At 42.8% G+C, this 21333-nt stretch overlaps 1 protein-coding gene across 5 annotated transcripts in view; it reads right to left on the reverse strand.

Moving 5' to 3' along the window:
- The window catches only part of LOC141133750 (NACHT, LRR and PYD domains-containing protein 3-like), a 92001-nt gene that overhangs the window by 50448 nt on the left and 20220 nt on the right, over positions 1-21333 (reverse strand). For all 5 annotated transcript variants that reach the window (XM_073623285.1, XM_073623284.1, XM_073623282.1 and 2 more), the window contains 3 exons: positions 20918-21220; positions 16156-16194; positions 13681-15397 (listed from right to left, as the gene is read on the reverse strand). In XM_073623285.1, the coding sequence (XP_073479386.1) occupies positions 13681-15397; positions 16156-16194; positions 20918-21220 (2059 nt within the window). The remainder of the gene's footprint in view (positions 1-13680; positions 15398-16155; positions 16195-20917; positions 21221-21333) is intronic.

Genomic DNA, 21333 nt, shown 5'->3' on the forward strand with positions numbered 1-21333 from the left:
ATTTGGGCATTATAGGGGGGCTGAGTGACCTTTGGTGACCTTTAATAAATCATTAATAACGTAAAAACGATAATAGATAGAACGGAAATGTTAGCAGCACAAAACAGCACAAACGTAGCACTAACCAACGAGACCAGTTTTGTGTCATTTGGGCGTTGTAGGGGGGCTGACTGACCTTTGGTGACCTTTAATAAATCATTAATAACGCAAAAACGATAAAAGATAGAACAGAATTTTTAGCAGCACAAAACAGCACAAACGTAGCACTAACCAACGAGACCAGTTTTGTGTCATTTGGGTGCAGTAGGGGGGCTGACTGACTTTTGGTGACCTTTAACCAGTTACCAACCGGCCCATAGCCGAATGACGGCTGCAGGGCGGTTGGATAACTCTGGGTGGACGTACTATGACGTCCTCCCAGAATTCCCCTCTCGCGCGCCCCCTGGGGCGCGCACCCGAACACATCCGTGACCGCCGGGTCCAGGGGACCCGGCGCATCACGGATCCCGGTAAATGGCCGCTGATCGCGGCCGTTTACCATGTGATCGAGCCGTCAAATGACGGCGCGATCACATGTAAACAGACCGGCGTCATCTCATGACGCCGGTTCCTCTCCTCCCCTCCTGTGTACCGATCGGTACACAGTGAGCGGGGAGGGGGATGGATGGATGTCTGCAGCGCTGTGGGCTGTATGTGTAGTGCCCACAGCGCTGCACAGAGACATCCATCCATCCATGCTCAGCCATCCCTCACTACTAATGCTGTGCAATACTCTGCAATACCCCCACAATACTCTGCAATGCTGTGCAGTACTCTGCAATGCTGTGCAATACTCTGCAATACCCCCACAATACTCTGCAATGCTGTGCAATACTCTGCAATACCCCCACAATACTCTGCAATGCTGTGCAATACTCTGCAATGCCCCCACAATACTCTGCAATGCTGTGCAATACTCTGCAATGCCCCCACAATACTCTGCAATACCCCACAATACTCTGCAATACCCCCACAATACTCTGCCATGCCCCCGCCATACTCTGCCATGCCCCCGCCATACTCTGCCATGCCCCCGCCATACTCGCAATACCCCGCCATACTCCGCCATACCCCGCCATACTCCGCCATACTCCGCCATACCCCGCCATACTCCGCCATACCCCGCCATACTCCGCCATACCCCGCCATACCCCGCCATACTCCGCCATACCCCGCCATACCCCGCCATACTCCGCAATGCCCCGCCATACTCCGCCATACCCCGCCATACCCCGCCATACTCCGCCATACCCCGCCATACCCCGCAATACCCCGCCATACTCCGCCATACCCCGCCATACCCCGCCATACCCCGCCATACTCCGCCATACCCCGCCATACTCCGCCATACCCCGCCATACTCCGCCATACCCCGCCATACCCTGCCATGCTGAGCCATGCTCAGCTGTACTCGCCCTCTGTATGTGGCCAGGCTGTGGAAGTCTCACACATGTGGTATTGCCGTACTCAGGAGGAGCAGGAGAATCTATTTTGGGGTGTCATTTTTGGTATGTACATGTTATGTGGTAGAAATATTGTATAAATGGACAACTTTGTGTTAAAAAAAAAAAAAGCGTTTTAACCACTTCCCGCCCGCCGGCCGTCATACAACGTCCTTGACCTTGTGCGGAGATATCTGAATGATGGTTGCAGCTACAGGCATCATTCAGATATCAGCTTTTTCAGCCGGCGATTCCCTACACCATGAGAATGATCATAGCAGCTGTTCCACTGCTTGATCGTTCTTACGGGAGGCGAGAGGAGGGGACGTCCCCCCTTCCCGCCGCCTTGCGGTGCTTCTACCGACTCACCGCTACGATCGAAGCCAGGATCTTTTTTTTTTTTTTTTTTTTTAATTTCAGGCTTCCCAGCCTAGAGGTGAGATGTGGGGTCTTTTTGACCCCATATCTCACTGTAAAGAGGACCTGTCATGCCATATTCCTATTACAAGGATGTTTATATTCCTTGTAATAGGAATAAAAGTGGTCAAAATTTTTTTTTTGGGAAAAAAAGCATCAAACTAAAATAAATAAAGTAAAATGAACAATAAAAAAAAAAAAAAATTTTAAAGCGCCCCTGTCCCTGTGTGCTCGCATGCAGAAGCGAAAGCATACGTAAGTCCCGCCCACATATGAAAACGGTGTTCAAACCACACATGTGAGGTATCGCTGCGATCGGTAGAGCGAGAGCAATAATTTTGGCCCTAGACCTCCTCTGTAACTCAAAACATGTAACCAGTAAAAAATTTTAAAGCGTCGCCTATGGGGATTTTTGAGTAGCAAAGTTTGGCGCCATTTCAAAAGCGCGTGCAATTTTGAAGGGTGACATGTTGGGTATCTATTTACTCGGCGTAACTTCATCTTTCACATTATGCAAAAACATTGGGCTAACTTTACTGTTTTGGTTTTTGTAAAGCACAAAATATTTTTTTTTCCAAAAAAAACGCGTTAAAAAAATTGCTGCGCAAATACCGTGCGAGATAAAAAGTTGCAACGACCGCCATTGTATTCTCTAGGGTCTTTGCTAAAAAAACATATATAATGTTTTGGGGTTCTAAGTAATTTTCTAGCTAATAAATGATGATTTTTACATGTAGGAGAGAAATGTCAGAATTGGCCTGGGTGCTCCAGAATGCCTGGAGGTGCTCCCTTGCATGTTGGGCCTCTGTATGTGGCCACGCTGTGTAAAAGTCTCACACATGTGGTATCACCATACTCGGGAGTAATAGCAGAATGTGTTTTGTGGTGTAATTTGTGGTATGCATATGCGGTCTGTGAGAAATACCCTGCTAATATGACAATTTTGTGGAAAAAAAAAAGTAAAAAAAAAACCTTGATTTTGCAAAGAATTGTGGGAAAAAATGACAACTTCAAAAAACTCACCATGCATCTTTCTAAATACCGTGGAATGTCTTCTTTCCAAAAAGGGGTCATTTGGGGGGTATTTGTACTTTTCTGGCATGTTAGGGTCTCAAGAAATGAGATAGGCCGTCAGTACTTCAGGTGTGATCAATTTTCAGATATTCGCACCATAGCTTTTGGACTCTATAACTTTCAAAAAGACCAAATAATATCCACCGATTTGGGTTATTTTTACCAAAGATATGTAGCGGTATAAATTTTGGCCAAAATATATGAAGAAAAATTACTAATTTGCAAAATATTATAACAGAAATGAAGAAAAATGTATTTTTTTACAGATTTTTCGGTCTTTTTTCTTTTACGGCGCAAAAAATAAAGAACCCAGCAGTGATTAAATACCACCAAAAGAAAGCTCTATTTGTGTGAAAAAAAGGACAAAAATTTCATAAAGATACAGTGTTGCATGACTGAGTAATTGTCATTCAAAATGTGAGAGCACCAAAAGCTGAAAATTGGTCTGGTTAGGAAGGGGGTTTAAGTGCCCAGTTGTCAAGTGGTTAATAAATCATTAATAACGCAAAAACGATAACAGGTAGAACGGAAATTTTAGCAGCACAAAACAGCACAAATGTAGCACTAAAGAAACACACTTGAGTTTTTATTTGTGCTGATTGTAGGGTGGGCAAAGTGAGTGGGGTTTGAAAAAAAAAAAACTGTTATAACTTAAAAACCATAACAGCACAAATAAAAATTTTAGCAGCACAAACCAGCACAAACGTAGCACTAACCAACGAGACCAGTTTCGTGTCATTTGGGCGTTGTAGGGGGGCTGACTGACCTTTGGTGACCTTTAATAAATCATTAATAACGCAAAAACGATAAAAGATAGAACGGAAATGTTAGCAGCACAAAACAGCACAAACGTAGCACTAACCAACGAGACCAGTTTTGTGTCATTTGGGCATTGTAGGGGGGCTAGGTGATGTCATAGTCTGGAAAAAACAATTGCTAATATCTTAAAAATAAAAGCAGCACAAATGTAAATTTTTACGGCACAAAACAGCACAAACGTAGCACTAAAGAAACACACTTAAGTTTTTTTTTGTGCTGATTGTAGGGGGGCCAGCTTCGCTGAGCTCTTAAATGCCCACGTGATGACTCTCTTTCTCTTGCACAGTGTCTCCTGACTTGGCCACAGCACTGCCTGAAACAGAGTCCTTGCTTGCAAAGATGCAGGTTGTGGTCCCAAGAGGAAGATCCCGGCCACTCACAAGCCTTTTATCTCCTCTCCCAGCATCCCGTTCTCTCTCAGCTGGTTGGTATTCATAGTTCAAAACAGTCCAGCTGAATGAAAATCTTGGCTCCCTGGACTACAAGTCCCATGATGCTTTGCTTTACCTTTGGAGCTCAGTCACTCTATATTCAGGAAGTGACAGCACAGAGTCCCAGCTGAACACTAGGAGAAAATAGCTTCACAGCAGCGATGCTGCACAGTGTCTCCTGAATGCAGGTAATAATAGCCAGCTCTTGGCGACATATCCTGTATGTATACAATGTATTATATAATGTATCCTGCATGTATACAATGTATTATATAATGTATCCTGTATGTATACAATGTATAATATCATGTATCCTGTATGTATACAATGTATTATATTGTGTAACCTGTATGTATACAATTATATAATGGATCCTGTATGTATACAATGTATTATATAATGGATCCTGTATGTATACAATGTATCCTGTATATATACAATGTATTACAGAATACACCCTGTATGTATACAACATATTATATAATGTATCCTGTATGTATACAATGTATTATATAATGGATCCTGAATGTATACAATGTATTATATAGTGGATCCTGAATATATACAATGTATTATATAATATATCCTGTATGTATACAATGTATTATATAATGGATCCTGTATGTATGCAATGTATTATATAATGGATCCTGAATGTATACAATGTATTACATAATATATCCTGTATGTATACAATGTATTATATAATGGATCCGTATGTATACAATGTATTATATAATATATCCTGTATGTATACAATGTGTTATATAATGGATCCTGTATGTATGCAATGTATTATATAATGGATCCTGTATGTATACAATGTATTATATAATATATCCTATATCTATACAATGTATTATATAATACATACTGTATGTATACAATATATTTTAGAATGTTTCCTGTATGTATATAATGTATTATATAACCATTTAAGGACCGCCCACAGCATATATACTGTGGCAGGGCGGCCCTATTGAGTAAAACAACGTACCTGTGCATTGTTTTGCGCAGGAGACACTGCAGGCGCGCATGGCCGCTGTACAGCGAGGAGCCGATGCGCGGGTCCGGCGGCCACGATGTCATGTGAGGCAGAATGGGGATCTTCCAATGTAAACAAAGCAGATCCCCATTCTGACCGTCTGTTCCTAGTGATCAGGAACAGCGATCTCTCTCTACTCCCAGTCAGTTCCCTCCCCCACAGTTAGAAACACCTCCCTAGTAGGGATGGGCCAAACACCCCCCCGTTCGGTTGGCACCAGAACATACCGAACAGGCAAAAAATTTGGCAGAACACGCGAACACCATTAAAGTCTATGGGACACGAACATGAATAATCAAAAGTGCTCATTTCAAAGACTTATATGCAAGTTATTGTGATAAAAAGTGTTTGGGGACCCGGGTCCTGCCCCAGGGGACATGGATCAATGCAAAAAAAAGTTTTAAAAACGGCTGTTTTTTCGGGAACAGTGATTTTAATAATGCTTAAAGGGAAACAATAAAAGTGAAATATTGCTTTAAATTTCGTACCTGGGGGTGTCTATAGTATGCCTGTAAAGTGGCACATTTTTCCTAAGTTTAGAACAGTCCGAGAGCAAAAAAACATTTCTAAAGGAAAAAAAAGTCATTTAAAAGTACTTGTGGCTATAATGAATTGTCGGTCCCGGCAATACAAATAAAAGAAGTCATTGAAAAAAACGGCATTGGATCCCCCCAGTCCATTACCAGGCCCTTTGGGTCTGGTATGAACATTGAGGGGAACCCTGAACCAAAATTTAAAAAAAATTGCGTGGGGGTCCCCCCAAATTCCATACCAGGCCCTTCAGGTTTGGTATGGATATTAAGGGGAACCCTGCGCCAAATTAAAAAAGTAAACGGGTGTCTCCGCCCCCCTCTGACGCCACGGAGATGCCATTGGGAAGTCCCTGTGCATCAGAGGGGGGCGGGGTCACCCGGGTATGTCACTGTGTGGCCCCGCCCAAATTTATAAAAGAACTGTCACCTGCGAGGATGCGTCATATGACAGTTGCCTCCCATGGAGGCAGATTGTTGGCGGCTTACTGGGGGTTTTTTCGGTCCGTCGGCGGAGCAAGAGAAGAAGATGAATGGACTTCATGGGACATTTTCATTTTTTAACTTTTTAATAAAGGACTTGTCCCAAAGTGTGTCTTGTGGTTTTTTAAAATTTTGACACTTTTTTTGTGAAATGGTACAGGTACAATGTACCCGTTACCATTCCAAACAGGGGGGGGGGGGCTGGATCTGGGGGTCCCCTTGTTAAATGGGGCTTCCAGATTCTGATAACCCCCCACCCTCAGACCCTCACATCCACCGGGCAAGGGTTGTGGGGATGAGGCCCTTGTCCCCATCAACATGGGGACAAGGTGCTTTAGGGGCTACCCCAAAGCACCCTCCCCATGTTGAGGGCATGTGGCCTGGTACGGTTCAGGAGGGGGGTGCTCTCTTGCCCCCCCTCTTTTCCTGCAGCCTGCCAGGTTGCGTGCTCGGATAAGGGTCTGGTATGAATTTTTGGGGGACCCCACGCCATTTTTTTAAAAAATTGGCGTGGGGGTCCCCTTAAAATCTTTACCAGACCTGAAGGGTCTGGTATGGATTTTGAGGGGGGCGCCTATGCCATTTAAAAAAAATAAATTGGCGCGGGGTTCCCCTTAATATCCATACCAGACTTGAGGAGCCTGGTATGGAATTTGGGGGGACCCCCACACAATTTTTTTTTTTTTAATTTGGGTTCGGGGTTCCCCTGAATATTCATAGCAGACCCGAAGGGTCTGATAATGGACTGTGGGGAATCCCATGCCGTTTTTTTCAATGACTTTTATGTGTATTGCCGGGACCAACAATTCATTATAGCCACTACAGTGTCTTACTTTCTTTTTATCCCTAAAAGCCCCACTATGTCTTACTTTCGGGGTATGTCTTATATTGGGAAAAATTGTCGAATTACCTGGGGTGCGGGGATCTGTTAGCAATCACCTGAGAACGTTGTATGTGTGCGTTATTTTTTTTTTTTTTACAATTTTTATTTTTTACAATAATATTTCTTTTATTCTTTATTGTTTTTTTTTTTTTTTTTTAATCAGCCCTTTTGGGGGGCTTTGGTGAGATATCAGGGGTCTTAACAGACCTCTGATATCTCCCCCTTGAGACAGAGAAAGAGACAGAGGATAGAGATTCCCCAGTCCCTTTCTCTGCAGCGCCAGCTGCACTGACAATGAATGGAGAGAAGACAGCGGCTCCTCTCCATTCATAAACTGACACATCGTAATCACAGAAGATTACAATGTTTCAGTTATGTGAATGGACAGAGTCAGCTGACTCTATCCATACACAAAGGAAGGAGGAGGGGGAGGACGGAAGAACTGAGGGGGAGAACGGAGGGGACAGATAAGAGCAGAACGGAGGGGACAGATAAGAGCAGAACGGAGGGGACAGATAAGAGCAGAACGGAGGGGACAGATAAGAGCAGAACGGAGGGGGACAGATAAGAGCAGAACGGAGGGGACAGATAAGAGCAGAACGGAGGGGACAGATAAGAGCAGAACGGAGGGGACAGATAAGAGCAGAACGGAGGGGACAGATAAGAGCAGAACGGAGGGGGACAGATAAGAGCAGAACGGAGGGGACAGATAAGAGCAGAACGGAGGGGACAGATAAGAGCAGAACGGAGGGGACAGATAAGAGCAGAACGGAGGGGACAGATAAGAGCAGAACGGAGGGGACAGATAAGAGCAGAACGGAGGGGACAGATAAGAGCAGAACGGAGGGGGACAGATAAGAGCAGAACGGAGGGGACAGATAAGAGCAGAACGGAGGGGACAGATAAGAGCAGAACGGAGGGGGACAGATAAGAGCAGAACGGAGGGGACAGATAAGAGCAGAACGGAGGGGACAGATAAGAGCAGAACGGAGGGGACAGATAAGAGCAGAACGGAGGGGGACAGATAAGAGCAGAACGGAGGGGACAGATAAGAGCAGAACGGAGGGGACAGATAAGAGCAGAACGGAGGGGGACAGATAAGAGCAGAACGGAGGGGACAGATAAGAGCAGAACGGAGGGGACAGATAAGAGCAGAACGGAGGGGGACAGATAAGAGCAGAACGGAGGGGACAGATAAGAGCAGAACGGAGGGGGACAGATAAGAGCAGAACGGAGGGGACAGATAAGAGCAGAACGGAGGGGACAGATAAGAGCAGAACGGAGGGGGACAGATAAGAGCAGAACGGAGGGGACAGATAAGAGCAGAACGGAGGGGGACAGATAAGAGCAGAACGGAGGGGACAGATAAGAGCAGAACGGAGGGGACAGATAAGAGCAGAACGGAGGGGACAGATAAGAGCAGAACGGAGGGGGACAGATAAGAGCAGAACGGAGGGGACAGATAAGAGCAGAACGGAGGGGACAGATAAGAGCAGAACGGAGGGGACAGATAAGAGCAGAACGGAGGGGACAGATAAGAGCAGAACGGAGGGGGACAGATAAGAGCAGAACGGAGGGGACAGATAAGAGCAGAACGGAGGGGACAGATAAGAGCAGAACGGAGGGGACAGATAAGAGCAGAACGGAGGGGGACAGATAAGAGCAGAACGGAGGGGACAGATAAGAGCAGAACGGAGGGGACAGATAAGAGCAGAACGGAGGGGGACAGATAAGAGCAGAACGGAGGGGACAGATAAGAGCAGAACGGAGGGGGACAGATAAGAGCAGAACGGAGGGGGACAGATAAGAGCAGAACGGAGGGGACAGATAAGAGCAGAACGGAGGGGACAGATAAGAGCAGAACGGAGGGGACAGATAAGAGCAGAACGGAGGGGGACAGATAAGAGCAGAACGGAGGGGACAGATAAGAGCAGAACGGAGGGGACAGATAAGAGCAGAACGGAGGGGACAGATAAGAGCAGAACGGAGGGGACAGATAAGAGCAGAACGGAGGGGGACAGATAAGAGCAGAACGGAGGGGACAGATAAGAGCAGAACGGAGGGGACAGATAAGAGCAGAACGGAGGGGACAGATAAGAGCAGAACGGAGGGGACAGATAAGAGCAGAACGGAGGGGACAGCTGAGAGGGACAGAGGAAAGGAGGGGGCATGGAGGAGGATGCAGTGACAGTCAGCTGTGAGCGATCACAGCTGTATGTCACTAAAGCTGGTGAAAGCCGCTGGGGGAGAATCTTGTAACTCCCCCACGCGCCGATCACAGCTGACAGTCAAGGTATCGGGGGAGGCATCGGGAGCATTTGCCCGAGTACAAGTACTTGGGCAAATGCTCGGTATCGGTGCCGATACCGATACTAGTATCGGTATCGGGACAACCCTATTCCCGGAATTCATACACCGCCCGCATTCCTCACACACTCTCATGGGTCATTCATTCACCAGAAACCAGCCCACACACCCGACCTTCCTATCCCCCCGTGTTTCCCCGAAAGTAAGACATATGTCTTACTTTCGGGGTACGGCTTATATTAGCTGACCCCTCTGAAACTCCCGATACGTCTTACAATCGGGGGTGTCTTACTATCGGGGAAACACGGTAGTACTTTTAAATGAATTTTTTTCCTTTAGAAATGTCATTTTGTGCAGGGACTGTTCTAAACACGGGAAAAATGCTCCACTTTACAGGCATACTATAGACACCCCCCAGGTACGAAATTTAAAGGGATATTACACTTTTATTGTTTCACTTTAAGCATTATTAAAATCACTGCTCCCGAAAAAACTATTGTTTTAAAAACTTTTTTTCACATTGATACATTGATCCCCTGGGGCAGGACCCCAAACACTTTTTATGACAATAACTTGCATATAAGCTATTAAAATTAGGACTTTTGATTTTTCATGTTCGTGTCCCATAGACTTTAACTACTTCAGCCCCGGAAGATTTGGCCACTCAATGACCAGGCCATTTTTTGCAATATGGCACTGCATCGCTTTAACTGACAATTACGCAGTTGTATACTGCTGTACCTAAACAAAATTTACTTCCTTTTTTTCCCATAAATAGAGATTTCTTTTGGTGGTGTTTGATCATCTTTGTGGTTTTTATTTTTTGCGCTATAAACAAAGAAAGAGCGACAATTTTGAAAAAAAACAACAATATTTTGTACTTTTTGCTATAATAAATATCCCCATTTTTTTTTAAAAAAGCTATTTTTTTTCTCAGTTTAGGACGATATGTATTCTTCTACATATTTTTGGTAATAAAAATCACAATAAGCGTATATTGGTTGGTTAGCACAAAAGTTATAGTGTCTACAAAATAGGGGATAGATTTATGGCATTTTTATTATTATTATTTTTTTTTTTTTACTAGTAATGGCAGCGATCTGCAATTTTTATTATGACTGTGACATTATGGCGGACACATCGGATACTTTTTACTCATTTTTGGGACGATTGACAATTATACAGCGATCGGTGCTAAAAATAGTAACTGGTTACTGTATGCAGGGAAGGAGTTAACACTAGGGGGGCGATCAAGGGGTTAACTGTGTTCCCTGACTGTGTGTTCTAACTGTAGGGGGAGGGGACTGACTATAAGAAATGACAGATCGTGATTTCTAGCTATTAGGAACTCACGATCTCTCCTCTCTTCACAGAACAGAACAGGGATGTGTGTGTTTACACACACACGTCCCTATTCTGCCTCTCGTGCCCACGATCGCTCGTGGCCGGCGGTCATCGCAAACTTCGGCCACGAGCATCGGCACCCCCCTAGTGTAGCGGGCGCGTGCCTGCTATCCTGCTTAAAGGAGCCGATGTATATCTACGATGGCTCACGGGAACGTGCCAACCTGCCGCTGTCCAATGACGGCGGCTGGTCGGCAAGCGGGTAATAGAAACAAGGGGGGGGCGCCTCTAAGTGTAGTGTTAAAACAGTATAATTTATTGCACAAGATTAAAAACACTTACAAAATATAAGTGGGAGTCATGCTCGTCATAAGTATGTAGTCCTGGCAGTTCTACTGCGTCCCACAGGCTCCTCGCACGATCCGGGTAGCTGGGAAAGGTTCTGGTGTGATGTTGTGCTGAATAGCTGTACATTCAGGAAAACCAGGAACGAGCTGTGAGCTCCGAGCACGTAGCCTTTCATCCCACAGAGACAGTCCTGACCCCTTCCTCCCGCCCCCTGCTGGTGACATCATTTCCTCTTCCGGTTCAAGCTGGACAGTATGGAGCTGACTACTTCCTGGTTTTCTTGAATGTACAGCTATTCAGCACAACATCACACCAGAACTTTTCCCAGCTACCCGGATCATGCGAGGAGCTTGTGGGACGCAGTAGAACTGCCAGGACTACATACTTATGACGAGCATGACTCCCACTTATATTTTGTAGGTGTTTTTAATCTTGTGCAATAAATGATACTGTTTTATTACTGCACTTAGAGGCGCCCCCTCGTTTCTTTTGCATTTTTGCAGAGTTGCTGGACACACTCTGAGGATGGCGCGCCTCTTTTTAAATCACCCCCTTACCGTGGTTCAACTTTGTTTTTACCTACAAACTGACTAATCAAATGTACATTATTACAAACTAAGGAGCACCAGATACCCAATTTACCTCTACATAGACTTTAATAGGGTTTGCATTTTCACTAGAACTTTTTGCCTGTTCGAGGTGTTCTGGTGCAAACTGAACCGGGGGATAATTGGACCATTCCTAATCCTGTATGTATACAATGTATTATGTAATGGATCCTCTATGTATACAATGAATTATATAATATATCCTGTATGTATACAATGTATTATATAATATATCCTGTATGTATACAATGTATTATATAATATATCCTGTATGTATACAATGTATTATAGAATATATCCCGTATGTATACAATGTATTATATAATAGATCCTGTATGTATACAATGTATTATAGAATATATCCCGTATGTATACAATGTATTATATAATGGATCCTGTATGTATACAATGTATTATAGAATATATCCCGTATGTATACAATGTATTATATAATGGATCCTGTATGTATACAATGTATTATATAATGGATCCTGTATGTATACAATGTTTTATATATTGGATCCTGTATATATACAATGTACCATATAATATATCATATAATGGATCCTGTATTTATACAATGTATTATATAATGGAACATATAGTATACCCTATATGTATACACTATACAGTGGAACCTCGGATTACGAGCATAATCCGTTCCAGGAGAATGCTCGTAATCCAAAGTACTCGCATATCAAAGCGAGTTTTCCCATTGAAGTAAATGGAAACAAAAATAATTAGTTCCGCGTTGACTTCATGGGGATGCAATACCGCATGCGGCCAGAGGCGGGGGGGGGGGGCGCCGGAGAGCCTCGGAAATGGCCAAAAAGGCCAGAGCACACTTTGGCAGACCTCGGCAAACCTCGGAAAGATTCCATTCACGAGCCTTTCCGAGGTTTACCAAGGTCAGTCGAACTGTCCTTGGGCCTTTCCGTGCAGTGACACTTCCCTGAGGACGTTCATAACGAAACGTACGTCGGAGGTACGTGGTCACATGATTCCTACCTACAGCAGGCTCTCTGGTTGCTTCTCACGCCGGGTGAAATTCACGCCGTTCTTCGATGTGGTGCAACGAGTCTGTGATCCCAATCTTACCCTGACAAGCGAGCAGCCCCAGTGCCGGGTAGGCACCCACATATGTAAGCAGCCATTTGGCGTTTTTAATGTATCCTTGGCTTTTTATTAAACGGTTTTACACTATGGAGACTTTCTTGGTTTCACATATATCCCATGTTTGAACGAATGGGACCGGAGGGGTTCTTAGCCTAATCATTAACCAGCTGTCCAGCCATCCATGTGAGCAGGCACAATCCTGCAAAAGCGCTAATGACTCTCTTTTTGATTAAAGGGGTCATTGGTATCTGTTAAGCAGATATCCATTTCTACAAGGTGCATTTTCCACTTCTTCTTTGGTGAAGGAACTTTTCATCTATCGACAGGAAGAAACTGGCTCACTTTGGAAGATATCACTTTAATTTATAATTTTTTTCACTGCATATGGAGATAGTATATCACTGTCACTGAAACTATCACTGTTGGTTTTGTGTGTTATTATTTATGGTTTAAATTTACCAGTTACCATTAATTGCATATTCATATTTTCCTCCTTTCTAATTACTGATATTATTCACTCATATTGGTGCGGAGTCAGTTGTTTTCACTATTATAAATTCAGTTATGCCGCGCACACACGGTCAGACTTGCCAATGGGATAACCTCCGTTGGCATTTCTGACGGAAAAATGTAGACCGTGTTCTATATCTAAGGCCATTGGAAATTCCGTTAGAAAAAGTCAGATGGGGCATACACACTGTCGGAATATCCGACCAAAAGCTCCCATCGGACTTTTTCGGTTGGAAATTCCGACCGTGTGTATGCGGCATTAGGATATCCTCACACTCACTTACCTGACCCTCTGACTCCTGTGTAGGAATGGAGATAGAATTCTCTGGCACTCTGGACCCACAGTGAGATATTCAAAATGTAAAGACTGAAAACTTTCTCTCTTCAAAGTCTTCAAGCAATAGCTCAGCTGGTTGGAATAATTCCTGCTCATCCACAAATGACCAGTATATGAGCCAGACAGAGACAACCTGGAACAACCAGACATGACTCTCCTAATGAAGTCCTCATCCTGAGTCTCATACAGACAGAAGATAGTCTGAGAATAAAAAGTGTTTTCAATGTCCTTCATGGCCCATTCTATCATTGCAGGTCTGGATCGGAGTGAGATGTTGATTCCTGTGATCTCTGAGAATGTCTTCACCTGATTTTCATTCAAGAGACCAAACAGGAATTGTACAGATAATGCTAAATGTGAGTAATTAGAACTTAGGTAATAGAGTGATTTCCCTTGACAGATCTCCGGGAGCAAAGTACCTTCCATAGACCCAGACCCATCATCCATCCCATAATAGAGAGCAGCAAGGAACTCCTGTACACTCAGGTGGATGAAGCTGTAGCAGATCTGGTTGCGGACGTCCCAATGAAAGATGTTCTCATTCAGAAATACAGACTCCACCTCATCCAGAGTAAGTCCATGTCTTTCTAGATCTTTCTTCTCAAATAAGATTTGTTGCTTCAGAACTCCCTGATTGGCCAGAGCACACAGCTTCTTCAGACAGGTTTGTTTCCTGCGTACAGACTGCTCCTTCTTGCTGTGATGGGTTAGTAAAACCTCTAGGTAGAGAAGGTAAATTGAAGTCATTGTATGACACTGAATTAAACCCAAATCTTTTCTTATTTCTTGTTTCATTACAGTGCAGACAATCCAGCATGTGACAGGGATGGCACACATGGTGTACACAACTTCATTGTCTTTTATTATACTGAGAACCTTGTCTGCATCTACTTTATTTCCAAAGAATTTATGGACATATTCCTCTCGATCTTCCCTTGTAAATCCCTGGATTTCCACTTTGCGAGAATCATTGATCAATGTGTTAAGTTTCTTCGTGGCCAGTGACCTTGTGGTGATAATCAGAGAAGATTGTGGGAGAATCTGTCTCCTGAGCAATTTTTGGAGAATTATTTCTTTGTGGGTTTCCATAGAAATGTCAAAACAACCATCAGATTCATCCTTCTGAGTCCACCTCAGTTCATCAAACCCATCAACTATGGTAAGAAGTTTTCTCTGACTTCCAGGATCCTCCAGAATAGACACCAGGTCATCTGAACTCAGTCTGCAGGTTCTGGATAAAAGTCCCAGAAGGCTTATGTTTCCAGGGATGGTGTTAATTTCTCTACAGCTCAGATAAAACACAAAATCAAACTTGTCTTGGTAGAGATCCCCAGAGGCCCAGTCCAACATGATCTTCTTGGAGGTCATTGTTTTTCCAATCCCAGCAGGTCCTTCTAACACCACAATCTTAGGGATGAAACCTTCTTCATCAGGGTCAAAGAGGGCCTGTATTGTGGTTGGGGGTCTTTTCTCCATGATCTGCAGATGTCTTCTGCCAGAACTCTGTATTTCTTCTTTTTTTTCCTCTTTATTTTGAGGTCTGTTTATCATCAATGACTTGGTGAATCGTTTCTGTAGATGAACAGCCTCCCCCATACAGGAATTATATTCTGGAATCCTCTGGAACATCTCTTTCATAGACTTTCTGTGTTCCGTACTGATGTCTTTATGAAAGAAAGGAGAATATTTTATTACTCATACACACATGAAATTGTATCAGACAGAGTTGGAAATATTGTATTCTAACCATAAAACCGAAGAATGCTAAAAGAAGATATTCCATGAAATACAGGAGGATTGTGGAACATCTAAACTATGGACACACCATCCAGACCAGAGGTGTAACTAGAACCTTCAGGGCCCCGGTGTAAGATACCAAGAAATGCCCCCCCCCCCCGACTGCTGGGGCCTTTCTATCAGTCCCAGGGCCCTTCCCTCCAAGGCTGGGGCTCTTCCCTCTGAGGCAGGGGCCCTTTCCGCAGCCCATGGCCCTTTCCGCTTGTTCCTGTCATGGGGCCCTTTATAAGCCCTGGTTCACACTGGTGCGACTTATAAAGTGTCTTCTAATACAAAGTCGCCTGACAAGTCAAAACACATTATTTAAATGGGTGCTGTCCTATTTAATGCGACACAAGTCGCAGCAAAAAAGAAAAAGGTTCCTGCAATACTCTGCTGTGACTCTGAGCGCCATAGACCACAATGTTAAATCACAAAATCGCAAGGAAATCGCAAGCAAGTTTCACAACTTTGGGATCACAGGGGTGAGAACTGAGCCTATGTTCTGCAGTGGGCCCCCTTCCTGCTGCCTTGGTCTCAAGTGCGACCTTTGCGACCCTGGTAGTTCTGCCACTGATCCAGACTACAACAGAACATAATGTTCAACCAGAAGAGATTTCATATTAGACGTGGATGTCCTACTAACCTGAGTATCTGTTGTCATGTGTCATCTTCTTCAGTTTGGCTGGAAATAAGAATAGGGAAGTGATTAGTCCTAACAAACCTCTGAAATGTATAAAATAATAACTAAGAGAGTTATTAGTGTAGCAGATCCTCCCAGACACCATCATCCCACCAACCCTCTGTAGATCGGAGTCTTCCCTCCTCCTATTTCTCCATGTAGGTGATGGGGAGTGTCTTTGTTTGCCCGGTAACATATCAGTACATTGCAGTGACATGTGACCATGGTGGGGGGACCAGAAAAGCCCCCAATTATCTATGCAGGGTTTACAGGCACACACCTAGAATCTGGAGTCTTGACTCCTCTTTCTGATGGAGGTTCAGGTGGATGCATGGGGCACAAAGCTCAGAACCCCAAGCAGCAGTCATAAGGGTCTCCTGGGAATACAGCTATAAATATGGAGGTTCTGTATAATCGGCAAGTGGCTGCGATTGTATTGCTCTGCCCGGCATGCTGAGTGATGTCATTGTGTTATGGTGACTGACTGCTGGCATCCTGGAGAAGTGTTACTCTGCTTCCCTTTTAAATTGTTCCTGAACTCCATAGCCTTTACCTTCATCCACAATTTTGATACCCACATTTATTTTATTCTGTAAACTCCCTCAGTAAAGATGGCTTAACTCCTTAGTGACTGAGGGTAAAACAAATGTTAATGCCTGAACACAATTTGCAACTTTGACCTGTGTTAGTAAATCGGTACATATCAAAGCATATAAAATGCCTTGCAATCCATGGTTTGCGTTCCGAAAATCCAGGAAATTACATCACTGGAAGGCCTCATACCTAAGCATCATCAGAGGAGTTTTATATGCTTGTCATGAAAGACTAACATGTGAGTGGATATTACTTTATAATAAAACCTTTTTAAACGATATCACGACATGTATGCTCTGTTTCTTATCCTATGAGTACGCTTAACTATCGGGGATGTGTAGAAGAGGAAAAGACACATCTATGAAAGATATATTTCACCAGTACAGCTGATTTTTACAAGGATAGCTGGTGAGTGAGGGCACAAGAGGAAGGGGAGCACAGCACTGTCATCACTTTTGTTTATCTGCTATCGCAGGGATTGCACTTTTTAAAGATTTATCTCTGCACGGATGGCACTTTAACCACTTGCCGACCACCCGCCGCAGTTATAATGTGGCAAGGTGGCTTGGCTTTGTGCACTAGCCTGTGTGTGCACTAGCCTGTGTGGGACGCGCGTGCTGATTGACCAGCAGGGGAGCCAATCAGTGGGTCCCCCGGACGCGATGTCCACTGGCTGCCCACGATCGTTCCCCGCGGAGACAGAACAGGGATCTGCCGATGTAAACAAGGCAGATCTTTGTTCTGACAAGGGATTACGCAGAGATATTGTCTTTCTGCTATGCAGGAAGATGGATCTGTGTGTTTTCCCAGTCAGACAGTCCCCCCATACAGTTAGAACACACCTGCAGGGAACACAATTAACCCCTTGATTAAGAAGGGATAAATCTGCGGCGCTAATCTAAATAGATAAATTCCTGAGATGCAAGAAATGTATGGAAGAAGCCAACAAAGACTCGAAGACTGACCGAAGTTATAAGGTGCATAAATATCTAATGTTAGTATAAAGATAACTACTGCGTGCCAAAGCCAAATAAGTAAGCAACAATAATGTAAATCAAGATCGTCAAGGAGCAGGACAAAACGACCCCAAATAAGAATGTTCGCACACCTACAAAGGATAAGGGAGGTGAAACTACTCATTGATTTTAGCGCCATAGTTTCACCTCCCTTATCCTTTGTAGGTGTGCGAACATTCTTATTTGGGGTCGTTTTGTCCTGCTCCTTGACGATCTTGATTTACATTATTGTTGCTTACTTATTTGGCTTTGGCACGCAGTAGTTATCTTTATACTAACATTAGATATTTATGCACCTTATAACTTCGGTCAGTCTTCGAGTCTTTGTTGGCTTCTTCCATACATTTTTTGCATCTCAGGAATTTATCTATTTAGATTAGCGCCGCAGATTTATCCCTTCTTAATTAATTGTTTTTAGGTGTGTGAACACTATTATTTGTTGGCTGCTATTCTGTTCTTATTCTACGCTTTTTAAGGTATTTTTTATTTATATTTTTATTGTTGGCTCTTTATTATTCTTTGGTGTGCGCACAAGTACTTATTACCTTTAATTAACCCCTTGATCGTCCCTGATGTTAACCCGTTCCCTGCCAGTATCATTTATACAGTTATCGGTGCTTCGGTGCAGCGCTGATCACTGTAATAATGTCAATGGTCCCAAAAAAGTGTCAAAAGTGTCCGATCTGTCCCCTGCAATGTCGCAGTCCCACTAAAAATCACTGTAAAGAAAACTATAAATAATAAAAATGCCATAAATCTATCCCCTATTTTGTAGACGCTATAACTTTTGTGCAAACCAATAAATATACACTTATTGTGATTTTTTTTTAATCAAAAATATGTAACAGGATTCATATTAGCCTAAACTGATGAAGAAATTTGATTTTTTAAAAAATTTTATTGGGTATATTTTATTGCAGAAAGTAATATATATTTTTTTTTATTTTCTCAAAATTGTCGCTTATTTTTTTGTTTATAGTGCAAAAAATAAAAACCATAGAGGTGATCAAATACCACCAAAAGAAAGCTCTATTTGTGGGAAAAAAAAGGATGTCAATTTTATTTGGGTACAGCGTCGGGCGACCGCGCAATTGTCAGTTAAAGTAACAGTGCCGTATCGCAAAAAATGGCCTGGTCATGGGGGGGGGGAGGTTGGGGGCAACCTTCTGGTACTTTTGTGGTAAAGGAATTATCGCGATATTGGAGAATCACAGCACTTTTGGAACTTTTATTGCAATGCTTTATCATTTGTTATAGTAGACATTGTTGATTATACGGTAGACATTGTGGACTATTTTATATAGACGATTTATATGACGATTCTATATACTTATATTCTGAGCACAGACAGTGCAGGAACTTCCCATACAAACTCTTAAAGGAGTATACACCTTTTTTCTTGCAGCAGTCTAAATGTAATTCAATGTAAATGTATTTAAATACACCACAGCGCTGGGGCACTCACAGTATTTAATATTATAAGCTCAGTTTTGGATAGATTGAGTTTGAGGAAGTGATGTCACATCCAGGCTGATATGTCTGTTAGTAAATTAGTGATGGAGACTGATGGGCTGAGCTGAGGGGTAAAGAGATAAATTTGGAGTGTTATCAGCATAGAAATGATTTTGAAAGCCATGAGAGGAGGTGTAGATTGAGAATAGGAGAGGTTCAGGAACAGAATCTTGGTGGACCCTGAGGGGGCAAACAAGAGGGGAGGAAGTAGAATTGTAAGTGACACTGAAGGTGCGGTGGGATAGGTAGGATGAGAACTAGCGAAAAGTACCGTCGACCAAGACCAAAAGAGTGTTTTAAGGAGGACAGGGTGGTCCACCGTGTCAAAGGCAGCAGAAAAGTCCGGAAATAGGAGAAGAGAACAACATCCATTGGATTTAGCTGTTAGTAAATGGTTTGTGAGTTCTAGGAGAGCAGTTTTTGTGGGGTTTTGAGGGCAAAAGCTGGACTGAAGGGGATCAAGAAGTTTGTTCCCAGTCAGATCAGTAGACCAGGCATTCAAAGAGTTTGGAGAAAAAGGAGATGGAGCATATGCTGTTAGGATTGGTAGGGTCTAGTGAGGGCTTTTTAAGTATGGGAGTGACTAGTGTATGTTTTAGAGAGTTGGGAAAGATGCCAGAAGAGAGGGAGAGATTATATAATGTATAGTGTACAGTATGTATACAATGTATCAAATAACGTCTCGTGTATGTATACAATTTATTATATAATATATCCTGTATGTATACAATGTATTACGTAATGTGTCCTGTATGTATACAATGTATTATATCATGGATCCTGTATGTATACAATGTATTATATAATATATCCTGTATCTATGCAATGTATTATATAATATATCCTGTATATATACACAATGTATTATATAATATATCCTGTATGTATACAATGTATTATATAATGGATCCTGTATGTTTACAATATATAATATAATGGATCCTGTATGTATACAATGCATTATATAATGGATCCTGTATGTATACAATGTATTACATGATGGATCCTGTATGTATGCAATGTATTATATAATATATCCTGTATCTATACAGTGTATTATATAATATATCCTGTATGTATACAATGTATTATATAATGGATCCTGTATGTATACAATGTATTATATAATGGATCCTGTATGTACCCAATGTATTATATAATGGATCCTGTATGTATCCAATGTATTATATAATGGATCCTGTATGTATACAATGTATTATATAATGGATCCTGTATATATACAATGCATTATATAATGGATCCTGTATGTATACAATGTATTATATAATGGATCCTGCATGTATACAATGTATTACATGATGGATCCTATATTTATACAATGTATTATATAATATATCCTGTATCTATACTATGTATTTTCCCTTCTATTGGTTGGACTAGATGGACTTTTTCAAACTATGTATTATATAATGGATCCTGTATGTATACTTCCATGAGGCCCCATATGTCAGTGGGAAGGGGTTCATCTGGTTAGAAGCACCCGTGTGGTGACCGGCTTTTCCTGAATGACATTCCTTGTTTTTTCCTCATACACATAGTGATCAGGAATTGGTAGGAAATGGTCATTATAAAAGGGAACTCACCATGCTGTGCTCTCCTCTCCTGTAGGTCATTTGCTGGTCCCATCAGATCGATCAGTTTAAATACAGCAATGGTGACATCCAGAGCCCCTTCTTCTCCATATTTGTTTATCAGGACATCCTTGGTGGTGATCCAGTCTGCATTTTCTAGTCTTCCTCGGGGGATGGTAAGTTTATCTCCATAGGAGAAATCAGACAATTTATTCCTAAATCTTTTGAAGTCACATTCTTTCAGATCCTCCAGAGAATATATGATAAGATCTCCGGGAGTTTGTTTCCTCTTTCCCAAAACACCAAAAGCCGACCCTGCAGAGAGGACAATCAGTAACTATAAACATTCATTCTGACTGTATGATTTCTGACACATCAAAAAAATGTTTCCCCCCAGCCCATTACCAGGCCCTTCATTTCAGGTATTA

Source organism: Aquarana catesbeiana, linkage group LG03, assembly GCF_042186555.1.
Source record: "Aquarana catesbeiana isolate 2022-GZ linkage group LG03, ASM4218655v1, whole genome shotgun sequence".
Taxonomy (NCBI): Eukaryota; Metazoa; Chordata; class Amphibia; order Anura; family Ranidae; genus Aquarana; species Aquarana catesbeiana.